At 44.1% G+C, this 22,043-nt stretch overlaps 1 protein-coding gene across 2 annotated transcripts; it reads right to left on the reverse strand.

Annotated features, from left to right (window-relative positions):
- Window positions 1-4,824: 4,824 nt before the first annotated feature.
- On the reverse strand, window positions 4,825-21,339 carry puf60a (poly-U binding splicing factor a). 2 transcript variants are annotated; one of them, XM_041803020.1, is made up of 10 exons: window positions 21,205-21,339; window positions 19,258-19,353; window positions 19,090-19,176; window positions 13,494-13,655; window positions 13,320-13,412; window positions 9,822-10,035; window positions 9,541-9,731; window positions 9,344-9,458; window positions 8,405-8,646; window positions 4,825-5,990 (listed from the first exon to the last, which is right to left on the reverse strand). In XM_041803020.1, the coding sequence occupies exons 1-10, from the start codon at window positions 21,223-21,225 to the stop codon at window positions 5,691-5,693; spliced, it is 1,521 nt and encodes a 506-aa protein (XP_041658954.1). In that variant the 5' UTR covers window positions 21,226-21,339; the 3' UTR covers window positions 4,825-5,690. The 2 variants fall into 2 exon arrangements, with proteins under 2 accessions (XP_041658954.1, XP_041658953.1); XM_041803019.1 differs by lacking the exons at window positions 19,090-19,176; window positions 19,258-19,353; window positions 21,205-21,339 and adding an exon at window positions 17,856-17,889.
- Between the last annotated feature and the right edge of the window lie 704 nt (window positions 21,340-22,043).

Raw genomic sequence — 22,043 nt, forward strand, 5'->3', positions numbered from 1 at the left:
CTGGTTCCTGGTTGGTGGTGATTAGCGGCGGTGGGCTCTCTAACAGCAGTGATTTTCTTGTGAAGATATTCTCCAGTATTTTTGTGACCTGGCTTCTAACCCTGCCTGTCTTCTTCTCTCCAGTGCCTCACTCGTTTGCCTGACCACAGCCCGGCCTCAGCGCTCCCACCCCGGAGCCCTCGCTATTCCCCCTCACTGGACTCCCTCCCTTCACTGTGGAAACTATAAATCTGTTCAAACTTCGTCAGTCTGGTTCTGCCTTTGGGGTCCAACACTCCACCACACTACAGATATCACTGACAAGTAGACTACTTTGTTGAACTATACTATGAATAGAGTGATAAAGTCAGTATTTTTTAATGAGGCATATTAAAAACATACAGAGGAAGGTTCAAAAGTGTTGAAATGTCCCTTTAATAATAACATTGTTTCAATGTATAATGCAATGCATCTATATAGCTGAATCTTTGGGAGGGGGAGGGGCCCACGGCAGCGCCCGCTGCTCAGAGGCGCTACAACGCTACGTGCTTTCATGTCAGAGTCTTCAACAGTCTCCAGTAATGCCAGAGAAAGTCGCTAGATTTGTCGCTAGTCACCTTTTAAAAAAGAGTCGCTAGAGGGTCTGAAAACTCGCTAACATAGCCACAAAGTGGCTAAGATGGCAACGCTGCAGGGAGTTACAGATACAGTAACCATAGATATGACGCATTCGCTAATAAATGTATATGACTTAGTTGTATATTTTATTGTACTTAATGACATTATTAAAATAACACTGAGTAAAAAATAGATAAAGCCACAACAAGGAGGTCCTGGCTTTCTGCCAGCGACATTAAAATGACCAGTCTGGCTTTAACCATCAGATGGCGGTCAGTACTTGAACATAGCGGGAGAAAGATTCCACATTTCCTTCCAAAACAGCGGGAGCATTGGACTTTAAGGTGACAACTTCTAAGAAACAACCCGATCAGAGTCCTGGACATATTTAAGGCCAGAGCTCTGACATAAGAGCGAGGAAGCCATCGTATCTGTGGGCGTCAGCACAGGAAGTTGGCTTTTTCAACGCCGTCTGCCCATAGAACTGTTGAACTCTCACTCTTCTGCCAAGATGGCGGCCCCGTAGACGTACTGTCAGTTAGCGAACACGTCGTCAACGTCTTGATATCTATGACAGAGGCCCAGCCCCAGTGTCCACACTCACACACTCACTGACTCTGAGGCGCTACGTCTGTGAGGGTTCAGGGCTGTCCCACTGTCAGATCATCAAGTGTGTGAGGGATCTCTCACTATATTTCAAACTCACCTTTAGTTCCTGAGTCCAGTAGCAGGTTATAGTCCAGGTATTCCCAGTATTCCCTCCATCAGCTATGTGGTTTTAGTCTGACGGCGGTCTAAGCGTCCGTCTGGGTGCGTGCGTCTGGTCTCAGTGAGGAGGAATAACCACCTTATCAGGTTCAAGGTCCAACAGAACAACAATCATTGGTTACAGATCTATCCTTTGGTCCACATGAGTCCAGAGTAGAGATCTGAGGACTGGAGTCATGATCCTGACTTTATGGTGGAAAGTGGCAAAACACAGCAAATAAGGTCAACGTAAACGTCCAGATAAAAATCAGTGCTGACAGTTAAAGCAGGAAACCAACAGATGAATGTGAGCTGCTCTGGATCATTTCTGAGGTCAAAGTTTCTCTTTTTGAAGGTTTTCTGGGCTAAAAATATTGAAAATGAAGACATAAAAGAGCCACAGGAGGCTCAGGAGCCACAGGTTGAGTATCACAGGTTTCTATCATCAGCCTCTAAAATAATAACCACCAACAGACTGGACGTTTGACAGTGGGGGATAAAGACTGTTTGTCCCTGGGTGCTGCCTCACAGGTACAGTCATGGACAAAAGTATTGGTACCACTGGAATTTTTCCAGAAAATTCCCCATTTCTCCCAGAAATTGTTGCAGTTATAAATGTTTTTGGTATACATGTGTTTATTTCATGTATGTGCATTGAAACTACACAAGAAAGCAGAAGCAAAAAGCCAGACTGGCGTTTGCAAAAATGTACCTGAGTAAGCCTCAATCCTTCTGGGAGAACATTTAGTGGACAGATGAGACTAAGGTAGAGCTTTTTGGAAAAGCACGTCATTCTACTGTTTACAGAAAACAGAATGAGGCCTACAAAGAAAAGAACACAGTACCTACAGTCAAACATGGTGGAGCTTCAAGGATGTTTTGGGGTTGTTTTGCTGCCTCTGGCACTGGGTGCCTTGACTGTCTGCAAGGAATCATGAAATCTGGAGACTATTAAAAGATTTTGGGCCGCAATGTAGGGCCTAGTGTCAGAAAGCTGGGTCTGGGTCAGAGGTCATGGGTGTTCCAGCAGGTCAATGACCCCAAACATACCTCAGAAAGCACCAAGAAATGGTTGGAGACAAAGCTGGAGAGTTCTGAAGTGGCCAGCAATGAGTCCAGATCTAAATCCCATTGAACACCTATGGAGAGATCTCAGAACTGCTGTTGAAGAAGCACCCTTCAAATCTGAGAGACCTGGAGCAGTTTGGAGAAGAAGAGTGGTCCAAAATTCCAGCTGAGAGGAGTAAGAAGCTTGTTGATGGTTAGAGGAAGAGATTGGTTTCAAATATTATTTTCCAAGGGTGTAAAACCAAATATTAAGTTGAGGGTGCCAATAATCTTGTCTGGCCCATTTTTGGATTTTGTGTAAAATTTTGTCAATGTTGTCTTTTTTCTTCTGATTTTTTGTGTTGTTCCGATGAACATAAAGGAAATAAACACGTGTATACCAAAAACATTTGTGATTGCAACTATTTCTGGGAGACATGGTGAATTTTCTGGAAAAATTCCAGTGGTGTCACTACTTTGGTCCATGACTGTAGCTGCCTGGACCTTCATAGACTCCTCTGATCCCACACTGTTCCAGTCTACAGAGGAGGATTTCAGGCTTTACTGGATCATGTCTGCTGTTTCCTGCTTAAAAATGTCCCACGTCTTTGTTCACTTGTGTTTGTCATTTCCTCTTTGAGCTCAGTTAAAGTCATGATGTTTGATTTTTAATGGAGAATATGGTGGAAACAGATGTAACCTGACCAGCTCAGGATGGATTCAGGAAAGAAACACTTGATGCAAAAAGGAAAATTTATTCACATATTTCACACATAAATACACCTGTGCTGACCTGTGAGGACGCTGGCGAGGACGCTGGCGAGGATTCTGGCTCCGTAAACGCGCCAACAGTGTTTAGCGTTGACTTCTTTCCCTACAAAACTTTAAAATTGATTCCACAATCAAACGACGCTCACGCCTGTTTGACACCACAGCAACAAAGATCCCAGTCCAAGGCAACCAGTTTGGGCAGTTTCTTGTGTTCAGTGGTCCAAAGTTGCAGGTGAACTCCTAAAAACCGTCAGAATCCCAAAAACATGACCAGCACTGATGAAGGTTCCCCCCCCATCTCCAGGATCAAACTGACTACTGGCTTAAAAAGCCCTCGCTCTGATGGAAATAAATCAGCAACAGAAAAGTTGACGTAAACTGCACCAGAGCTCTGAGACCTGTTTTACCTGAAGACGTCACGCCGGGGTTTTCCTGTTTGTTCCTCTTCTCCACCGTTCTGATCAAACACACGTCACTGATTTATACTTCTGCTGGTTTTAATACCACCACTTATTAAGATGTTATTTAAACAGCTGGTATCAAAGAATCCAACATTTCTACAGCCTGACGTGAGAAAGAGGAGACCCGGTATGCTGCCCTGGGGGACCCCGCCATTACTTTACACTGGCAGGAGTTTCTCTGCAGCTCCTGATGGACTCGTTCCTCTAGTTTCATCCATCAGGTGTAGTTTTGGTGACTTCTAGTCATTTTTAATCCTTTGTTAAACCAGCAGACGTGTTGGTTTGAACTGTGGTATCAAAAAGGGCCGGACATTTAGACCGCCGTGGTCCAGAGGACGTCACGACGACACGAAGAAGAAACGGTGAGCACAGCCTGATTCTGTGAGACGGCGCGCTGCGTTCAGGAACATCAAACACAATCAGAGGTAAAACAACATCCAGACTGCGGTCGGGCTCATGATTCATTTCTGTAGAGAAAGCTGGAGATCACAGAGTGTCCCTGAATGCATCACCACAGTCTTCTGCACACGCTCGTTTAACCAGGTGACCTCAGGAGATCATGATAAAAACAAAGGTTCTGTTTGGATTTAATGTTTGGTTTACAGGAAAATGAAAACTGAAGGAGTTTGATCACAAACGAGCGGTGAGCCCACAGTCAACATTGTGCTGTTTAAGGTCAAAGGTCAACCTCCTGTTTACTACATCAGCTGCTCCAGCCTGGTGGATCCACTCTGCACGTCCTCAAAGACTAAACAGACAGGAGCAGTGTACCGGTTCAAACCGCTACCGTGCTAACTGGTGACTCTTAGCTGAGCATGCTTCTGTGAGGTCACATGACCCAATGACCTGGGGACAGGAAGTCCAGAACGCCAGTCCTGAATCAGTGATCATCTAGTGAAGTGAGTCCGTTAGACCTCTAGGGGGCGCTGCAGTTATCAGAGCATCTCTAAACCTGCTGACTATGATCCTCTACAGAACTACCACAGGACCTGGTCTACCTGGAGAGAGGGGGTCCAGATCACTAAAATCTTTGCCCTACAGACCTCCTACTACAGGTCTAGACTGATGAAGGGAGAGCAGAGTCTAGAGGAGTCCAGGACTGAGACCAGAGTCTAGAGGAGTCCAGGACTGAGACCAGAGTCTAGAGAAGTCTAGGACTGAGACCAGAGTCTAGGACTGAGACCAGATTCTAGAGGAGTCTAGGACTGAGACCATGGTCTAGAGGAGTCTAGGACTGAGAGCAGAGTCTAGAGGAGTCTAGGACTGAGACCAGATTCTAGAGGAGTCTAGGACTGAGACCATGGTCTAGAGGAGTCTAGACTGGTTAGACTGGTATGAGAACTGCAGGCCTAAACTGGTCTACATGCAAAAGGCAAGGATGGAATGTTTTATAAAGGATGACATCATCAAAGGTAGAGATGGAATGTTGGTGAAGCTGGGGATGTTGGGGCCTTTTTCTTTATTTTTGCCTGTAGACTAAAGTTAGCAACCACTGACAAAAGTGGGCGGAGCTGGAGAGGAGCATGGTTTCCCTCGCTCCTCTCTAGCTCCGCCCACTTTTCTAATGGTTACCAAGGACGGTGAACAAAAGGGAAAGACTGTCAGGATGTGGGAGTTCAGGAAACAACCTATTAGCTTTTTCTTTCAGCTGAGGGTCACCAGGTAACACGGTCGCTGGTTAAACCACAACACCCGGTGAATCGTATCGGTGCGGGCAGTGGTGACTGTGGTGCGTTCACTGGTCTGCTATCCTCCAGTTACACGCCACTGATCATCAGGAATACTGACAACTCCTCCGATGATGTACCCGGACGTGTCCACAAGGTTAAACGGCGAGTAAATCTCTGGCCTAGTAGCGTTAGCAGCTAGCTTTAGCATCACTGACTGGTCTTGAACCTGAACAATTAAAGACTTTGATATAAAATCCATAAAAAAGGTGAAAACAATCAGCAGGAATGTAAACAGGTCAAACAGAGATTGGCGCCGTGCTCCTTTAGGTCCTCACAAACACACGAAGAAGAAAACCGATTTAAAAAACAGACGTGTTAGAACGGGACTGTTCGTGTTCTACGCCGATAGGTCACTGCTCTCGAATCGTTCCTGGTCGTAAACCTCGGCCGACACTTTGCGTCCTCCGAACCAGCGCTGGTTGAGCGCGGCGATGGCCCGGTTCATCTCGGCCGCCTCTGAGAACTCCACGAAGATCTTGACGATGACGTCGGCGTCGTCCTCCTCGCCCTGACGCTCCTGGTAGATGATGACCCGCTTCACGCTGCCGAACTTCCCGCACTCCTCGGTGACCTCGCCCTCCAGGTCGTCGTCAATGTCGTCAGGACCGACCATGTTCCTCAGGACCATGACGGTGGACTGGTAGGACGGGAGGGGGAGGGGCAGAGCATTTATGGTTATTTATATTATTGAGGGGCGGAGTCAAATCAGAACGCCAACACCAAAACACAGCAACTACAAATATCAACAACAAAAGACTGTGACGACAATTCTGATGAATGTTTAATATCAGCGAGTCTTTTTAAAAACCATGGAAGTCAAAGGCAACAATATTGAGCAACTTATTAATTTTGATTATTAAAAGTTGCTGAAAAACTTCTGTACCATGTCTATATGGCACAAAAACATTGGCACCTTTGATTTTTGTCAAAGTCAAACAATATTAACAGCTGTTTAAAACCATGGCAATATACCAGAAACCCAAGGCAACTAATGTTGGGCAACTTCTTATTTCTAACTACCCTAAAACCAGGATGTGTACCCTCTAATTTCACATAAAATTGCCAATATTCAGATCTGAGTTCAGAATAAAGAATACTGATTATTTCTGATACTGTGGAAACATTCTGCTTTGAGCATTTCTTGTTTTCTATGTTGTTGAGATTCTACTGTGTTGCACAAAAACGTTGGCAACCTCTGGATTCTCAATAAACTGGCAATTTAAGACTATGGCAACAAAAAAAAAAAACTCAAAGCAGCCAATATTGGGCAAGTTCTTGTTTTTCAATCAAAAGTTGCCGAAGAACTTCTGTAAGATGTCTATATTGGACAAAAACGTTGCCAATGTTTAGGTTCTAGAGAAAGCCACTGCTATTGATTAAAGTTACAGAAGTCGAAGGCAATCAGTATTGAGCAGTTTATTGATTTTAATTATTAAAAGTTGCTATGGAGTTTGGGGATTTCAGTAGAAAGTGAAATCAACATTTCAGCTCCAAAAAATGAGAATTTTCTGGCTATTATTCATGTTTTCAGGCTTTAATGGGTTAAAACCATGGCAAAAATATAGAAACCCAAGGCAACTAATATTGGGCAACTTCTTATTTCTGACTACCCTAAAACCAGGATGTGTACCCTCTAATTGCACATAAAATTGCCAATATTCAGATCTGAGTTCAGAATAAAGGATATTGATTATTGCTGATACTGTGGAAACTTTCTGCTTTGAGGTTTTCTTGGTTCAGTTTTTCTGATGTTGTCGAGATTCTTCTGTGTTACACAAAAATATTGGCAATGTTTGGATTTCTTTAAAAATGAAACAATGAGAGAAATCCAAGTAGAACTATTTTCACGTCCTTGTTTTTATTTATCAGAAGTTGCAGATAAACCGGTGGACTCTGCCTTTGTTGCATAAAAACGTTGGTAACATTGTATTCTGTAAAGATCAGTCAATAGTGAGGACACCAGCACTGAGCATCTGTGTTTTAAAACCTGCTGTTAAATGACTGCACACAGTTTAAACTGATGTTCTGCAGCTGAAGGACAAAGTCAAGGTTTGAAGTAACTCAGGGGGGTCAGACTCAGTCACAGCAGGGGCCAGATTCTGGATTCAGGACAAACCTGAGGGGCTAACAGGGTCCCCTTTTTGACCAGAAACTGTCAACCTCGTTTTCACCAGAAATAAAATATGAAAAACAAAAACTTAGCACTGATGATGAATGATTTTGACAATTAGAAAGTAAAAAAGATCAGTTTAAAGGCTCACAGTCTGAGAAAAGTCAATTTATTAGTTCAAAAAGGTCAAAACATAAAATTTAAATAGAAAAATAATGTTTTTAAAGGCAAATATATTAGAAAGAAAGTCAAAATCATGAGTTTAAAAGGTCAAAATATGAATTTAATTTTGTAATCATGAAATTAAACGTCAAAACATGAAATAAAATTTTAAATTGTGAGTCTAAAAGGTCAAACTATGGGGTTATGAAGTCAAAGTAAGGAGGTTAAATATGAGATAAAATACAAAATAACTGGTTAAAAAGGTCAAAAAATCACTTAAAATTGTAAATTATGAATCTAAAAGAATCTCAAAATTATGAGTTGAAATGTTTAAAGTATGAAATTAAAAGTCAAAATCCTCAGTTTGAGTCCTGATTGTGAGATGCTAAATTGAAAATGTGAAATTAAAACACAAATTAATTACTTCTCCCACATTCCTGACTTCTTAACTAAATATTTTTACTCCTTTTTCAGATTTAATGAGGAAATCTTAAATCATCAGGATAAGTTCACATTTTTATACCTGAGTAAATCTGCAGACCTCAGACTGATGGGACAGTTAGAACAGAAATATCAGGTCATCCTGTGGGCCGGAGTTAACTGTTCCACAGGCCTGATTTGGCCCCCGGGCCTTGAGTTTGACAGCCCTGCTCTGTATAAATCCAAACTACAGTAATGATTATGGTGGTAGTACTACTATTATGAAGATTATTGTTGCTATAGTAATAATTCCTATCATAATCAGAACTGTTTATTATCAGCATCGTTGCCATGGTTACCTCTTGCTTCCGGAGCAGTTTCCTCATCACCATGTGTCTGGCGCTGCTGCCACTGATGCTCAGGTGTTCCTGCTCGCTGAGTGGCTCCACGGCGCCCTCCTGTGGTGCTTCCTGCTGTCGTTCCTCCTCCTCCTCTTTCCTCCTCGCCTCGGAGCCAAAAATGGCGGCAGGTGCCGGGGGCGTGGTCAGGACGGGGTTGACGAGTCCCACCTGAGGCAGGCCGGGCTGAGCCGGCGTCACACCTGGAGCAGACGGAGGACTGGTTAAACCAAGCGCCGCTGCTCAGAGTTTCCAGAACGTTCTCCTCTACAGCTGAACGCTACCTGACTCAGCGGTAGGACGTACCTGTGCTGGGCCCGCCCCCTCACCACCAAACAGTCAATACGATTGGCTCATGAACTCAGCAGTGGCGGTCCACTTTATTTAGAGGCTCTGGTTCCTGGAGGAAGTCTTTAAATCCTCCACTGACCTTCAACAATGCTCCACGCCACCTCATGTCCTCACTGATAACTCTAGTCTGTCACCAGTTAATCCAACACCAGTTAAACCATGACACCACTTCCCTACATCAGACTACAATGATGACACGAAGGTTCAAATATCAGCCAGATCCTCAGGAGTTTCAATTCAAAACTTTCTATTTTTTTTATTGGAACGTTTCAGCTTTATAAAAAGTTACCCTGATCTTTTCTGGGTTTTATTTGCTGCTTTTAATCTCTTTTTATGTCTTTCTTTATTATTTTTCTTTTAAAATATTTATGTAGTGTTTCTTTTTCCCTTTGTCGCTGAATTTTAAAGTTAAGGATCCGGTACTGGCCAGAAACCTGTAACCGTCTGGGACAGAATCCGGTCTCTGGACCAAAGTTGTTTCTGGCACAGAAAATAAGAAAATTAAAAAAAAAAAAGAAAAACATCTTTAGCTTCTTTAGCTCCTCCTACCTGTGATCACACCTGGGGCCTGGGCGGCCATGACGGCCTGAGGAAGTCCTCCGAGGTGCTGGGAGAGGAGAGTTGGTCCAGCCAGAGCTCCGAGCACCGACACTCCCACGGCCTCCTGGACGGAGTAAGAACCAGCTCTTTAGGGTCTACAGTCAAACTTCCAGCTCTGTGATTGGTGGACGGGACTCGGCACTTACCTGAGCGGTGATTTTAGCCGTGGCGGCAGCGGCGGCCACGGCTGCGGCGGCCGGGAGGCCTCCTGGAGCGGTGGGTGTGAGGAGGGGCACGGGCGGGGTCACGGCCTTCCCCACCCGCAGGTACTGACCCCCCAGGTCAAACAGGTTCATGGAGGCGACGGCGTCCTGAGACGACTGCGGCTTCTCGTACTCTACAGACAGACAGACCGCCGTCAATATCAGGAAGACTCCACCCATACAGGCCCTTACACCTGTCCGCTCATGCTAACCGCTGAGCTCACCGATGAAGCCGTAACCTTTGTGGCGCCCCGTGGTCGGCTCTCTCGCTAAAATACACGACTTGATCTTCCCGAAGGCCTCGAAGACGCTCTTGATGTCCTCGTCAGAGAGGTCGGGGTGGACCGACGCCACGTAGATCCGGTTAAAGGCACGCGCTTCCTCCGCCAGCTGGTCGATGATTGGCTGAGCCTGACCGATGTTACTGGGCCGGCCCACCTGCAAGACCAGACGGAGGGCGTCATGTCAACGTTGACTCCTTCAGACGGTCTGAATTTCACCAAAACATCGGCATCATTTCTGACAGGAAACACTGGCAACTAATCAATAACAGAGAACAGGAGGTAGAATTCCAACCAATGTTGGACAATTTCCTGTTTCAGTCATGAAATACCTGAAAAACAAAAACACTGGCAACAAAAAAATATGTTATGAAACTGGTTCTTGTTATATTCCATGGCAATGGTTAAAAAAAAAACTTGTTTCAATCAAATCTGCGGCGCCCTCTTTTGCTGTTTTAATTGCACAAAAACATTGTCAACTTAGGGCGCGTTCACACCAGAGCTGTTTGGTCCGCTTTAAAGGTGCAGTGTGTAATATTTAGCCTATTAGCATTTAGCAAAACAAGCTTGGTTAAAATGAAACATAACATTTATAAGTAGATTGATCTAAATTAGTGCTGACATCTGATAACACATTTTTTAAATTTATGTTTTAAATGAACTCAGAATAAGCCTTTTATTCATACATAGGGAGGGTCCCCTCTAAGGACGCTGCCATCTTGGATTTTTGCATTTTGCCTGTTTCTATGGCACCACAGAAGGAACCAATAACAGTTAAGCATGTATTGATTTTTAAACTTCACTGGTTCCCACAGTTATCACCAGAGAAGAGAAGTGACTGTTAGATGTTGATAGTCCCATTTTTACACACTGTACCTTTAACCGAACTCTGGTCCGTTTTCCCGGATAGTCCGGTTCGTTTCGAGTGGTGTGAACACTCACACAAACTGAACTTGCGGACCAAGCAAGCGGACTCTGGACCGCTTGAAACAGGGGTCTCGGTCCGCTCCCTAACGAACCCTGGTGCGGTTCGTTGACCAGAAACCACAAGACAGCGTAAATTCTGTGTTTTTTCATTGTTTATGTGGAAGAAAAGACTGGCAGAAGGAGTTTTGTCTTGTTTTATACCTTCTTTTCTTCTTTGTCGCTGTTTGTGGCGACAGCGCCCCTAGTGGGCAGAGGTTGTAGGTGTTCAGACGGTTTGGTCCGTTTGACCAAAGAGAGCAGTGTGAATGTGAACCAAACCAAAGGAAAGAGCAACAATGCTGCCATTTCTGTTCCAGAACGGACCGAGTCCCCGGACTATCAGGTGTGAACACGACCTTAGACTTAGTAGAAACCAAATAATCCTGATCCTGATGGATACCAGCGCGACAAACCAGTTTAAGACGGCCCGTACTGGACAAGCTCTTCTGTTTTCAAAACTCCTGCACGTCTAAACTGTACAAAAACATTGGCAACCTTCAGGATGAAGAAGTTAAACAACACTGGAAACTTTTCTCTACAGAAACAGTGACGGCTATAAAAATTAACCTGTTAGAATAAAGTCGGAACCTGCCCCCCCCCCCCCCAACCCCATGAGGCCAGGCCCCTTAAAGCAGTGGTTCTCACACTAGTGAGCCTTAAGGCAGGTCTAGGTGTGCTGTGGGGATTTGTACTGTACGTTATTACTACAACTGTACGGCAAGAACTGTAACCAGGTCTGCCCACAGATCTGGACCCCTGTAAAACCCCAGAGACTGGGACCTCCCCAGTTGGGATTTATTGATGATATCAGTGTGTGTGTTGGATCAGTAGCATTGCTGCTAGCACCCTGGCTAACAGTTACCTTGTTAAGAGCTGAAAAACATGGCAGCCATTATTGGGTTGAATTGGTGTTAAAGTCATTAATTTGTGCTATTTTCAACCAAGTTATTCAGTTTTTCTACCCATTTTTGCCACTTCTTTTACTGCTTTTGACCCATTTTTGCAATTTTTTCAGAACTTTTTACCACATTTAACCCATTTTTGCTATCTTTTTTTCCCTTTTCGCACAATTTTGCTATTGTTTGGCCATTTTTTGCCATTTTCTCCCATCACTTTTAACCGCTTCTTACCACCCTGTAGTAACTTTAACCCCTATTGACACTTTTCTGCCACTTGTGGTCTGTTTTGCCACCTTTTTGCCACTTTTTGCCCACTCTTGCCATCTCCGTGATCCCCCAGTTGTCTGGGCCCCAGAAAGCTCTCCCCTTTAATTCTCCTTATGGGCCACCTTGACTGTAACATTATTCAAAACTCTATTTAGTATCGATTTAAATATGGTATGCCTTCAGATTTTGGTTTAACCTTAGGTGTTTGAAAACCACTGCCTTAAAGGACGACATCATCTTCAAAGACAGAGGATGGAATGTTGGTGAAGCTGGGGATGTTGGGGCCTTTTGTCCTCCACTTTTTTCAAACAGTACTCCATAGTTGGTAACTTTTGAAAAAGAGGGTGGAGCCTGGCAGTAGGCGGGGTTTCCCTCACTCCTCACCAGTTCCATCCATTCTTTCAGAAGTTGCACCCAGAGGACAGACAGCGTTAGAGATGAACTGTTGGTGAATGAGAGTCTTTATGATCACAGAGATAGTTCGTACAGGTTAGAACTGAGTTTAAAATGCAGTGTTTCTTTGTGTCCGTTCTATTGCTGATCTATGGGCGGCCTCATCGCTGGTTGCAGTAAATGAGCCTGTGAGGTTTGAAAACCTGCTATCAAACGGTATTTTGATGATAAGATGGTGAAATATGCTCAACTAGAGCAGGGGTTCTCAACCTTGGGGTCAGGACCCCTTTGGGGGTCATGAGACACTGAGAGGGGGGCTCCAGATGCCTTAAAAAACTAAGAATTTTTTTTGAAATACACTGTTGCCACTTTACACCAATTTTGTCAAATTTTAACCCATTTTCATGATTTTTTTCCCACCAATTTTAACACATTTTTAAACCTATTTTTGTCAGTTTTAAACTCTTTCCCTGTTTTTTTTCTTCCTGTTTTTGCCACTTAGGCTAAATGTTGCCTCTGTTATTGCTACTATTAACCCCTTTTAACACTTTTTACACCCTATTTTTCCCATTTGACCCCATTTTACCATTTGATATGCCCATTTTTGTTAGTTTAACCAATTTCTACCAATTTCTGCCAATTTTTTGTGTCTCAGTTAACCCTTTTTTGAAAATTCAAAGCAATTTCAGCCACATCTTAACTTCTTTTTCACCACTTTTTACAGCCATATTTGCCATTTTTATCTATTTTTTTTGCCACCTATAACTGATTTCCCTGGCACCTTTATTTTGGGGTCCCCAGTCTCTGGTGTTTTTTTGGGGGGGTCCTGGCTATAAAGGTTGAGAACCCCTGGTCTAGGACAGGAATAGATCAGTAGATGGATCTGTTCAGAGATAAAGACCATGTTCAGGTTCACCTTAATATTTCTGCCCCCCAGGACTACGGAGTTCATCTGCTCCAGAGCCAGCTGAGCCGCCTCAGGGACCTCGTACTCCACGAAGGCAAAACCCTGAACAGAGGACAGGAAGTGACAGGAAGAGGGCTAGCAGGAAGCAGAGACCGTGAGGATAAGCAGCCATATATTTCTGACCTTGTGTTTCATGGTGACAGAGTCCCAGGACATGTCGATGCTTTTGATTGGTCCAAAGGGAATGAAGGCCTGTCTGATGGTGTCCTCTCCCAGCTCGTAGTAGATGGAGCCAACGTAGACCCGGCACATGATGGCCAGAGCCCTCTGACGCTGGGCCGCGACCTGAACACAACGCCAACACATAGACTGGTTAGATCAAGACGACCAATCAGAGCCCTCTGACGCTGGGCCGCTACCTGAACACAACGCCAACACATAGACTGGTTAGATCAAGACGACCAATCAGAGCCCTCTGACGCTGGGCCGCTACCTGAACACAACGCCAACACATAGACTGGTTAGATCAAGACGACCAATCAGAGCCCTCTGACGCTGGGCCGCGACCTGAACACAACGCCAACACATAGACTGGTTAGATCAAGACGACCAATCAGAGCCCTCTGACGCTGGGCCGCGACCTGAACACAACGCCAACACATAGACTGGTTAGATCTGACTGTAATGTTTATGTTCTTCAGTCACAAAGAAACTCCACTTTAGTCTGAAAGCAAGGATGGAATGTTTGATAAGCTTACAAGAATGACATCATAACTGAGAGCAAGGATGGAATGTTTGCTAAGCTTACAAGAATGACATCATAACTGAGAGCAAGGATGGAATGTTTGCTAAGCTAAGAAGAATGACATCATAACTGAAAGCAAGGATGGAATGTTTGCTAAGCTTATAAAATGACATCATAACTGAGAGCAAAGATGGAATGTTTGATAAGCTAATAAAATGACATAACTGAGAGCAAGGATGGAATGTTTGCTAAGCTTACAAGAATGACATCATAACTGAGAGCAAGGATGGAATGTTTGCTAAGCTTACAAGAATGACATCATAACTGAGAGAAAGGATGGAATGTTTGCTAAGCTAAGAAGAATGACATCATAACTGAAAGCAAGGATGGAATGTTTGCTAAGCTTATAAAATGACATCATAACTGAGAGCAAAGATGGAATGTTTGATAAGCTAATAAAATGACATAACTGAGAGCAAGGATGGAATGTTTGATAAGCTTACAAGAATGACATCATAACTGAGAGCAAGGATGGAATGTTTGTTAAGCTAAAGAAATGACATCATAACTGAAAGCAAGGATGGAATGTTTGATAAGCTTACAAGAATGACATCATAACTGAGAGCAAGAATGGAATGTTTATTTAAGCTAAAACAAATAACATCATAACTGAGAGCAAGGATGGAATGTTTGATAAGCTAAAAAAATGACATCATAACTGAGAGGAAGGATGGAATGTTTGACAAGCTTAAAAGAATGACATCATAACTTGGAGCAAGGATGGAATGTTTGCTAAGCTTACAAGAATGACATCATAACTGAGAGCAAGGACGGAATGTTTGCTAGGCTAATAGAATGACATCATATCTGAGAGCAAGGATGGAATGTTTGATAAGCTAATAACATGACATTATAACTGAGAGGAAGGATGGAATGTTTGATAAGCTTACAAAAATGACATAACTGAGAGCAAGGATGGAATGTTTGATAAGCTTAACAGAATGACACCATAACTGAGAGTAAGGATGGAATGGTTGCTAAGCTTACAAGAATGACATCATAACTGAGAGGAAGGATGGAATGTTTGATAAGCTTACAAGAATGACATCATAACTGAGAGCAAGGATAGAATGTTTGATAACTTTACAAAAATGACATCATAACTGAGAGGAAGGATGGAATGTTTGCTAAGCTTACAAGAATGACATCATAACTGAGAGCAAGGATGGAATGTTTGAAAAGCTAAAAAAATGACATCATAACTGAGAGCGAGGATGGAATGTTTGAAAAGCTAAAAAGTGACATAACTGAGAGGAAGGATGGAATGTTTGATAGGCTTAAAAGAATGACATCAGGACTGAGAGCAAGGACGGAATGTTTGCTAAGCTTACAAGAATGACATCATAACTGAGAGGAAGGATGGAATGTTTGCTAAGCTTACAAGAAGGACATCATAACTGAGAGGAAGGATGGAATGTTTGATAAGCTTAAAAGAATGACATCATAGCTGAGAGCAAGGATGGAATGTTTGATAAGCTTACAAGAATAACATTATAACTGAGAGCAAGGATGGAATGTTTGATAAGCTAATAAAATGACATCATAACTGAGAGCAAGGATGGAATGTTTGATAAGCTAATAAAATGACATTATAACTGAAAGCAAGGATGGAATGTTTGATAAGCTTACAAAAATGAAATTATAACTGAGAGCAAGGATGGAATGTTTGATAAGCTTAACAGAATGACACCATAACTGAGAGTAAGGATGGAATGTTTGCTAAGCTTACAAGAATGACATCATAACTGAGAGCAAGGATGGAATGTTTGATAAGCTTGAAAGAATGACATCATTACTGAGAGCAAGGATGGAATGTTTGATAAGCTTACAAGAATGACATCATAACTGAGAGCAAGGATGGAATGTTTGCTAAGCCTACAAGAATGACATCATAACTGAGAGCAAGGATGGAATGTTTGCTAAGCTTACAAGAATGACATCATAACTGAGAGCAAGGATGGAATGTTTGCTAAGCTTGAAAGAATGACATCATTACTGAGAGCAAGGATGGAATGTTTGATAAGCTTACAAGAATGACATCATAACTGAGAGCAAGGATGGAATGTTTGCTAAGCCTACAAGAATGACATCATAACTGAGAGCAAGGATGGAATGTTTGCTAAGCTTGAAAGAATGACATCATATCTGAGAGCAAGGATGGAATGTTTGCTAAGCTCAAAAGAAAGACACGTCCTTGTAAAGCCTAGCAAATGCTTACAGGATGACATATGATAAGGCAAAGAATGACATCATAACTGAGAGCAAGAATGGAATGTTTATTTAAGCTAAAACAAATAACATCATAACTGAGAGCAAGGATGGAATGTTTGATAAGCTAAAAAAAATGACATCATAACTGAGAGGAAGGATGGAATGTTTGACAAGCTTAAAAGAATGACATCATAACTTGGAGCAAGGATGGAATGTTTGCTAAGATTACAAGAATGACATAATAACTGAGAGCAAGGATGAATGTTTGCTAGGCTAATAGAATGACATCATAACTGAGAGCAAGGATGGAATGTTTGATAAGCTAATAACATGACATTATAACTGAGAGGAAGGATGGAATGTTTGATAAGCTTACAAAAATGACATAACTGAGAGCAAGGATGGAATGTTTGATAAGCTTAACAGAATGACACCATAACTGAGAGTAAGGATGGAATGGTTGCTAAGCTTACAAGAATGACATCATAACTGAGAGGAAGGATGGAATGTTTGATAAGCTTACAAGAATGACATCATAACTGAGAGCAAGGATAGAATGTTTGATAACTTTACAAAAATGACATCATAACTGAGAGGAAGGATGGAATGTTTGCTAAGCACAAGAATGACATCATAACTGAGAGCAAGGATGGAATGTTTGAAAAGCTAAAAAAATGACATCATAACTGAGATGGAATGTTTGTGACATAACTGAGAGGAAGGATGGAATGTTTGATAAGTGAACTGTTCCCGGTAGACAGGTGATCTGTTACCTGCAGGCTGGTGAGCTGTTACCTGTAGACAGGCGAACTGTTACCCGTCGACAGGTAAACTGTTTCCTGTAGACAGGTGAACTGTTACCTGCAGACAGGTGAGCTGTAACCTGCAGAAAGGTGAACTGTTCCCGGTAGACAGGTGATCTGTTACCTGCAGGCTGATGAGCTGTAACCTGCAGACAGGCGAACTGTTACCCGTCGACAGGTAAACTGTTTCCTGTAGACAGGTGAACTGTTACCTGCAGACAGGCGAACTGTTACCCGTCGACAGGTAAATTGTTTCCTGTCGGCAGGTGAGCTGTTACCTGCAGACAGGTGAGCTGTTACCTGCTGGCTGATGAGCTGTTACCTGCAGACACAAGAATGACATCATAACTGAGAGCAAGGATGGAATGTTTGCTAAGCTTGAAAGAATGACATCATTACTGAGAGCAAGGATGGAATGTTTGATAAGCTTACAAGAATGACATCATAACTGAGAGCAAGGATGGAATGTTTGCTAAGCCTACAAGAATGACATCATAACTGAGAGCAAGGATGGAATGTTTGCTAAGCTTGAAAGAATGACATCATATCTGAGAGCAAGGATGGAATGTTTGCTAAGCTCAAAAGAAAGACACGTCCTTGTAAAGCCTAGCAAATGCTTACAGGATGACATATTCAAAGGCAAAGGACTGAATGTTGGTGAAGCTGGGGATGTTGGGTGCTTTCTCCCTATATTTGTGTTGGCTATAGTTGGCTATAAGTGGATACCTGTTAGTGTATCTGTGAGGTCAAAGTTCATGGTTACACTCAGGTGAAGGTGTTCACTCAACTGTTACCTGCAGACAGGCGAACTGTTACCCGTAGACAGGTAAATTGTTGCCTGTCGGCAGGTGAGCTGTTACCTGAAGACAGGTGAGCTGTTACCTGCTGGCTGATGAGCTGTTACCTGTATACAGGTGAACTGTTACCTGTAGACAGGTGAACTGTTACCTGTAGACAGGTGAACTGTTACCTGTAGACAGGTGAACTGTTACCTGCAGACAGGGGAACTGTTACCTGAAGACAGGTGAGCTGTAACCTGCAGACAGGTGAACTGTTACCTGTAGACAGGTGAACTGTTACCTGCAGACAGGGGAACTGTTACCTGAAGACAGGTGAGCTGTAACCTGCAGACAGGTGAACTGTTACCTGTAGACAGGTGAACTGTTACCTGTAGACAGGTGAACTGTTACCTGAAGACAGGTGAGCTGTAACCTGCAGACAGGTGAACTGTTACCTGTAGACAGGTGAACTGTTACCTGCAGACAGGGGAACTGTTACCTGAAGACAGGTGAGCTGTAACCTGCAGACAGGTGAACTGTTCCCGGTAGACAGGTGATCTGTTACCTGCAGGCTGGTGAGCTGTTACCTGTAGACAGGCGAACTGTTACCCGTCGACAGGTAAACTGTTTCCTGTAGACAGGTGAACTGTTACCTGCAGACAGGCGAACTGTTACCCGTCGACAGGTAAATTGTTTCCTGTCGGCAGGTGAGCTGTTACCTGCAGACAGGTGAGCTGTTACCTGCTGGCTGATGAGCTGTTACCTGCAGACAGGCGAACTGTTACCTGTAGACAGGTGAACTGTTACCTGCAGAAAGGTGAACTGTTACCTGTAGACAGGTGAACTGTTACCTGTAGACAGGTGAACTTTTACCTGAAGACAGGTGAGCTGTTACCTGTTGACAGGTAAGCTGTTACCTGTAGACAGGTGAGCTGTTCCCTGTAGACAGGTGAGCTGTTCCCTGTAGACAGGTGAGCTGTTACCTGTAGACAGGTTAGCTGTTCCCTGTAGACAGGTGAGCTGTTCCCTGTAGACAGGTGAGCTGTTACCTGTAGACAGGTTAGCTGTTACCTGTAGACAGGCAAACTGTTACCCATCGACAGGTGAGCTGTTCCCTGTAGACAGGTGAGCTGTTCCCTGTAGATAGGTGAACTGTTACCTGCAGACAGGTGAACTGTTACCTGCAGGCTGGTGAGTGTCTGCTGCTGGGCGAGCGTCTGTTTGACGAGGACGCTCTTGATGCTCTGCTCCATGGCGTACTTCTTGGCCTGCAGACAGGAGACAGCCAATCACAGATCAGACACAGAAACAAGACTGAGTAAACAGGATGTACTGTGTTTGTTCTTTACCTTCTGCAGCGCCTCCTGCTGGTGGGGGGTGAGCGGCGGCAGGCCCAGTTTGGTGGTGCTGCTTTGTCCATTCTCCATGCTGAGAGCCGGCCCTCCCTGATGACATCATCAACAGGTAGACAGACAAGATCACCTTCAGGTTAACCTATAGTATTAATAAGCCTATTACTGCCCCCCCCCTGTGGTCACAGCAGGAAAATGCATCACAACCCTACATACATAAATACATACATACATACATAAATAAATAAATCAACACAATTTAGTCTTTCTCTGTTTCTTTGTTTCTTTGTTTATATGTGTACAAGATATCACTGCTCTAGAACACATTTAAACACCGAGGTCTTTTTACTGAAGTAGGGTTAACCCTAACCCTAACCTTTACCCTTACTGAGCAGCAGAAGTAGAGTTAACCCTAACCCTAACCCCAACCTTTACCCTTACTGAGCAGCAGAAGCAGGGTAAACCCTAACCCTAACCTTTACCCTTACTGAGCAGCAGAAGCAGGGTTAACCCTAACCCTAACCTTTACCCTTACTGAGCAGCAGAAGCAGGGTTAACCCTAACCCTAACCTTTACCCTTACTGAGCAGCAGAAGTAGAGTTAACCCTAACCCTTACCCTAACCTTTACCCTTACTGAGCAGCAGAAGTAGGGTTAACCCTAACCCTAACCTTTACCCTTACTGAGCAGCAGAAGCAGGGTTAACCCTAACCCTAACCCTAACCTTTACCCTTACTGAGCAGCAGAAGCAGGGTTAACCCTAACCCTAACCTTTACCCTTACTGAGCAGCAGAAGTAGAGTTAACCCTAACCCTAACCCCAACCTTTACCCTTACTGAGCAGCAGAAGTAGAGTTAACCCTAACCCTAACCCTAACCTTTACTCGTACTGAGCAGCAGAAGCAGGGTAAACCCTAACCCTAACCTTTACCCTTACTGAGCAGCAGAAGCAGGGTTAACCCTAACCCTAACCTTTACCCTTACTGAGCAGCAGAAGTAGGGTTAACCCTAACCCTAACCCTAACCTTTACCCTTACTGAGCAGCAGAAGCAGGGTTAACCCTAACCCTAACCCTAACCTTTACCCTTACTGAGCAGCAGAAGCAGGGTTAACCCTAACCCTAACCTTTACCCTTACTGAGCAGCAGAAGCAGGGTTAACCCTAACCCTAACCTTTACCCTTACTGAGCAGCAGAAGCAGGGTTAACCCTAACCCTAACCTTTACCCTTACTGAGCAGCAGAAGCAGGGTTAACCCTAACCCTAACCTTTACCCTTACTGAGCAGCAGAAGCAGGGTTAACCCTAACCCTAACCCTAAAGAAACTAACTCTTAAATCTTTATCCTGAGACAGAGCAATCCTTTAACTCCTGTTCAAAGACAGAGAGAAGCACAAAAACTGATGATGATATTGTTTGGTTTTTACAAGAATCTGGCTGTTTCCAACGTTATTGTGCAATAATGACAGAGTTTAGGAGTACGGCTGCATTTCTGATCATTTAGAAACAGAAATTGCCCAGAGTTGTTGCCTTGGTCATCGATTTTGTTGCCGTGATGTCAACAAGAATGGACAGGCTCTAGACTCCAAAAGTTGTCAATGATTTTGTGCAACTGTTGCTCATTGCCTAGGAAATTGCCAACCCTGGTTGCCTCTGATTCTACTCTAGTTGCCATGGTAGCAAACAGCCGTTAGAGACGTCAGATTGACCAGAATCTGGACTTTAGTCCAGCTCAGACCGGGTCAGGACTAATCCGGATCTTCCTGGTCCTGGTCTAAAGGAAGTTGCAGATTCTGGTTGCCTCAGACCTCTGCCTGTCTCCGTTAACGTCCGCTGAAATCGCTGCTGTTAAAGTTGCTCAGACAGCTTCATAGCTGCTGTTAGCATTAGCCTAGCATCTCTCCGTCAGAGGCAGTGTTACCGTAACGGCGGTGACGTCATGAACGTACCGCGGTAACCGTCACCGCCATACAGCTGTCCTCCGGCCCCCTCGTGCCTCAGACCCCGCAGCTTCGTCCCGAACTTTCTCCCGCAGCGTTTTCCTCCTCAGCTCTCTGTCTGGATGTTTGGACGCTGCTGCGATGACGCAGAGCTTCCGCATACGTCACTTCCTCTGGCTGGAGTTTCAAAGTAAAAGCTGGGCTGAGATCACAGTCATGAATTCTCGGATTAAACTGTTATAGTGAGAAAGTCCCACCCTGGTCTGACTCCACCCTCCAGTCCCTCTCTAGTCCTTCCTCTAGTCAACCCTCCAGTCTATCCTCTAGTCCATCCTCCAGTCCATCCTCCAGTCCATCCTCTAGTCAACCCTCCAGTCCCTCTCTAGTCCTTCCTCTAGTCAACCCTCCAGTCTATCCTCTAGTCCATCCTCTAGTCCATCCTCCAGTCCATCCTCTAGTCAACCCTCCAGTCCCTCTCTAGTCCTTTCTCTAGTCCTTCCTCCAGTCCATCCTCTAGACCATGTCTAGTCCTTCCTCTAGTCCGTCCCCCAGTCCATCTTCTAGTCCATCCTCCAGTCCATCCTCTAGTCAACCCTCCAGTCCCTCTCTAGTCCTTCCTCTAGTCCTTCCTCCAGTCTATCCTCTAGTCCATCCTCTAGTCCATCCTCCAGTCCATCCTCTAGTCAACCCTCCAGTCCCTCTCTAGTCCTTTCTCTAGTCCTTCCTCCAGTCCATCCTCTAGACCATGTCTAGTCCTTCCTCTAGTCCTTCCTCCAGTCCATCCTCTAGTCCATCTCTAGTCCTTCCTCTAGTCCTTCCTCCGGTCCATCCTCTAGTCCATCTCTAGT

Source organism: Cheilinus undulatus, linkage group 13 (assembly GCF_018320785.1).
Source record: "Cheilinus undulatus linkage group 13, ASM1832078v1, whole genome shotgun sequence".
NCBI classification, from domain to species: Eukaryota; Metazoa; Chordata; class Actinopteri; order Labriformes; family Labridae; genus Cheilinus; species Cheilinus undulatus.

Bases quoted from the DNA above. Each gene is read 5' to 3' on its own strand.
- puf60a (XM_041803020.1), bottom strand. From the start codon at position 21,225: ATGGCGGTGACGGTTACCGCG. The intron at 13,413-13,493 runs GTCAGAAATATA...TCCTCTGTTCAG, and splicing joins CTGTCACCATGAAACACAAG to GGTTTTGCCTTCGTGGAGTA. The intron at 9,732-9,821 runs GTGAGCTCAGCG...GTCTGTCTGTAG, and splicing joins CAAAGGTTACGGCTTCATCG to AGTACGAGAAGCCGCAGTCG.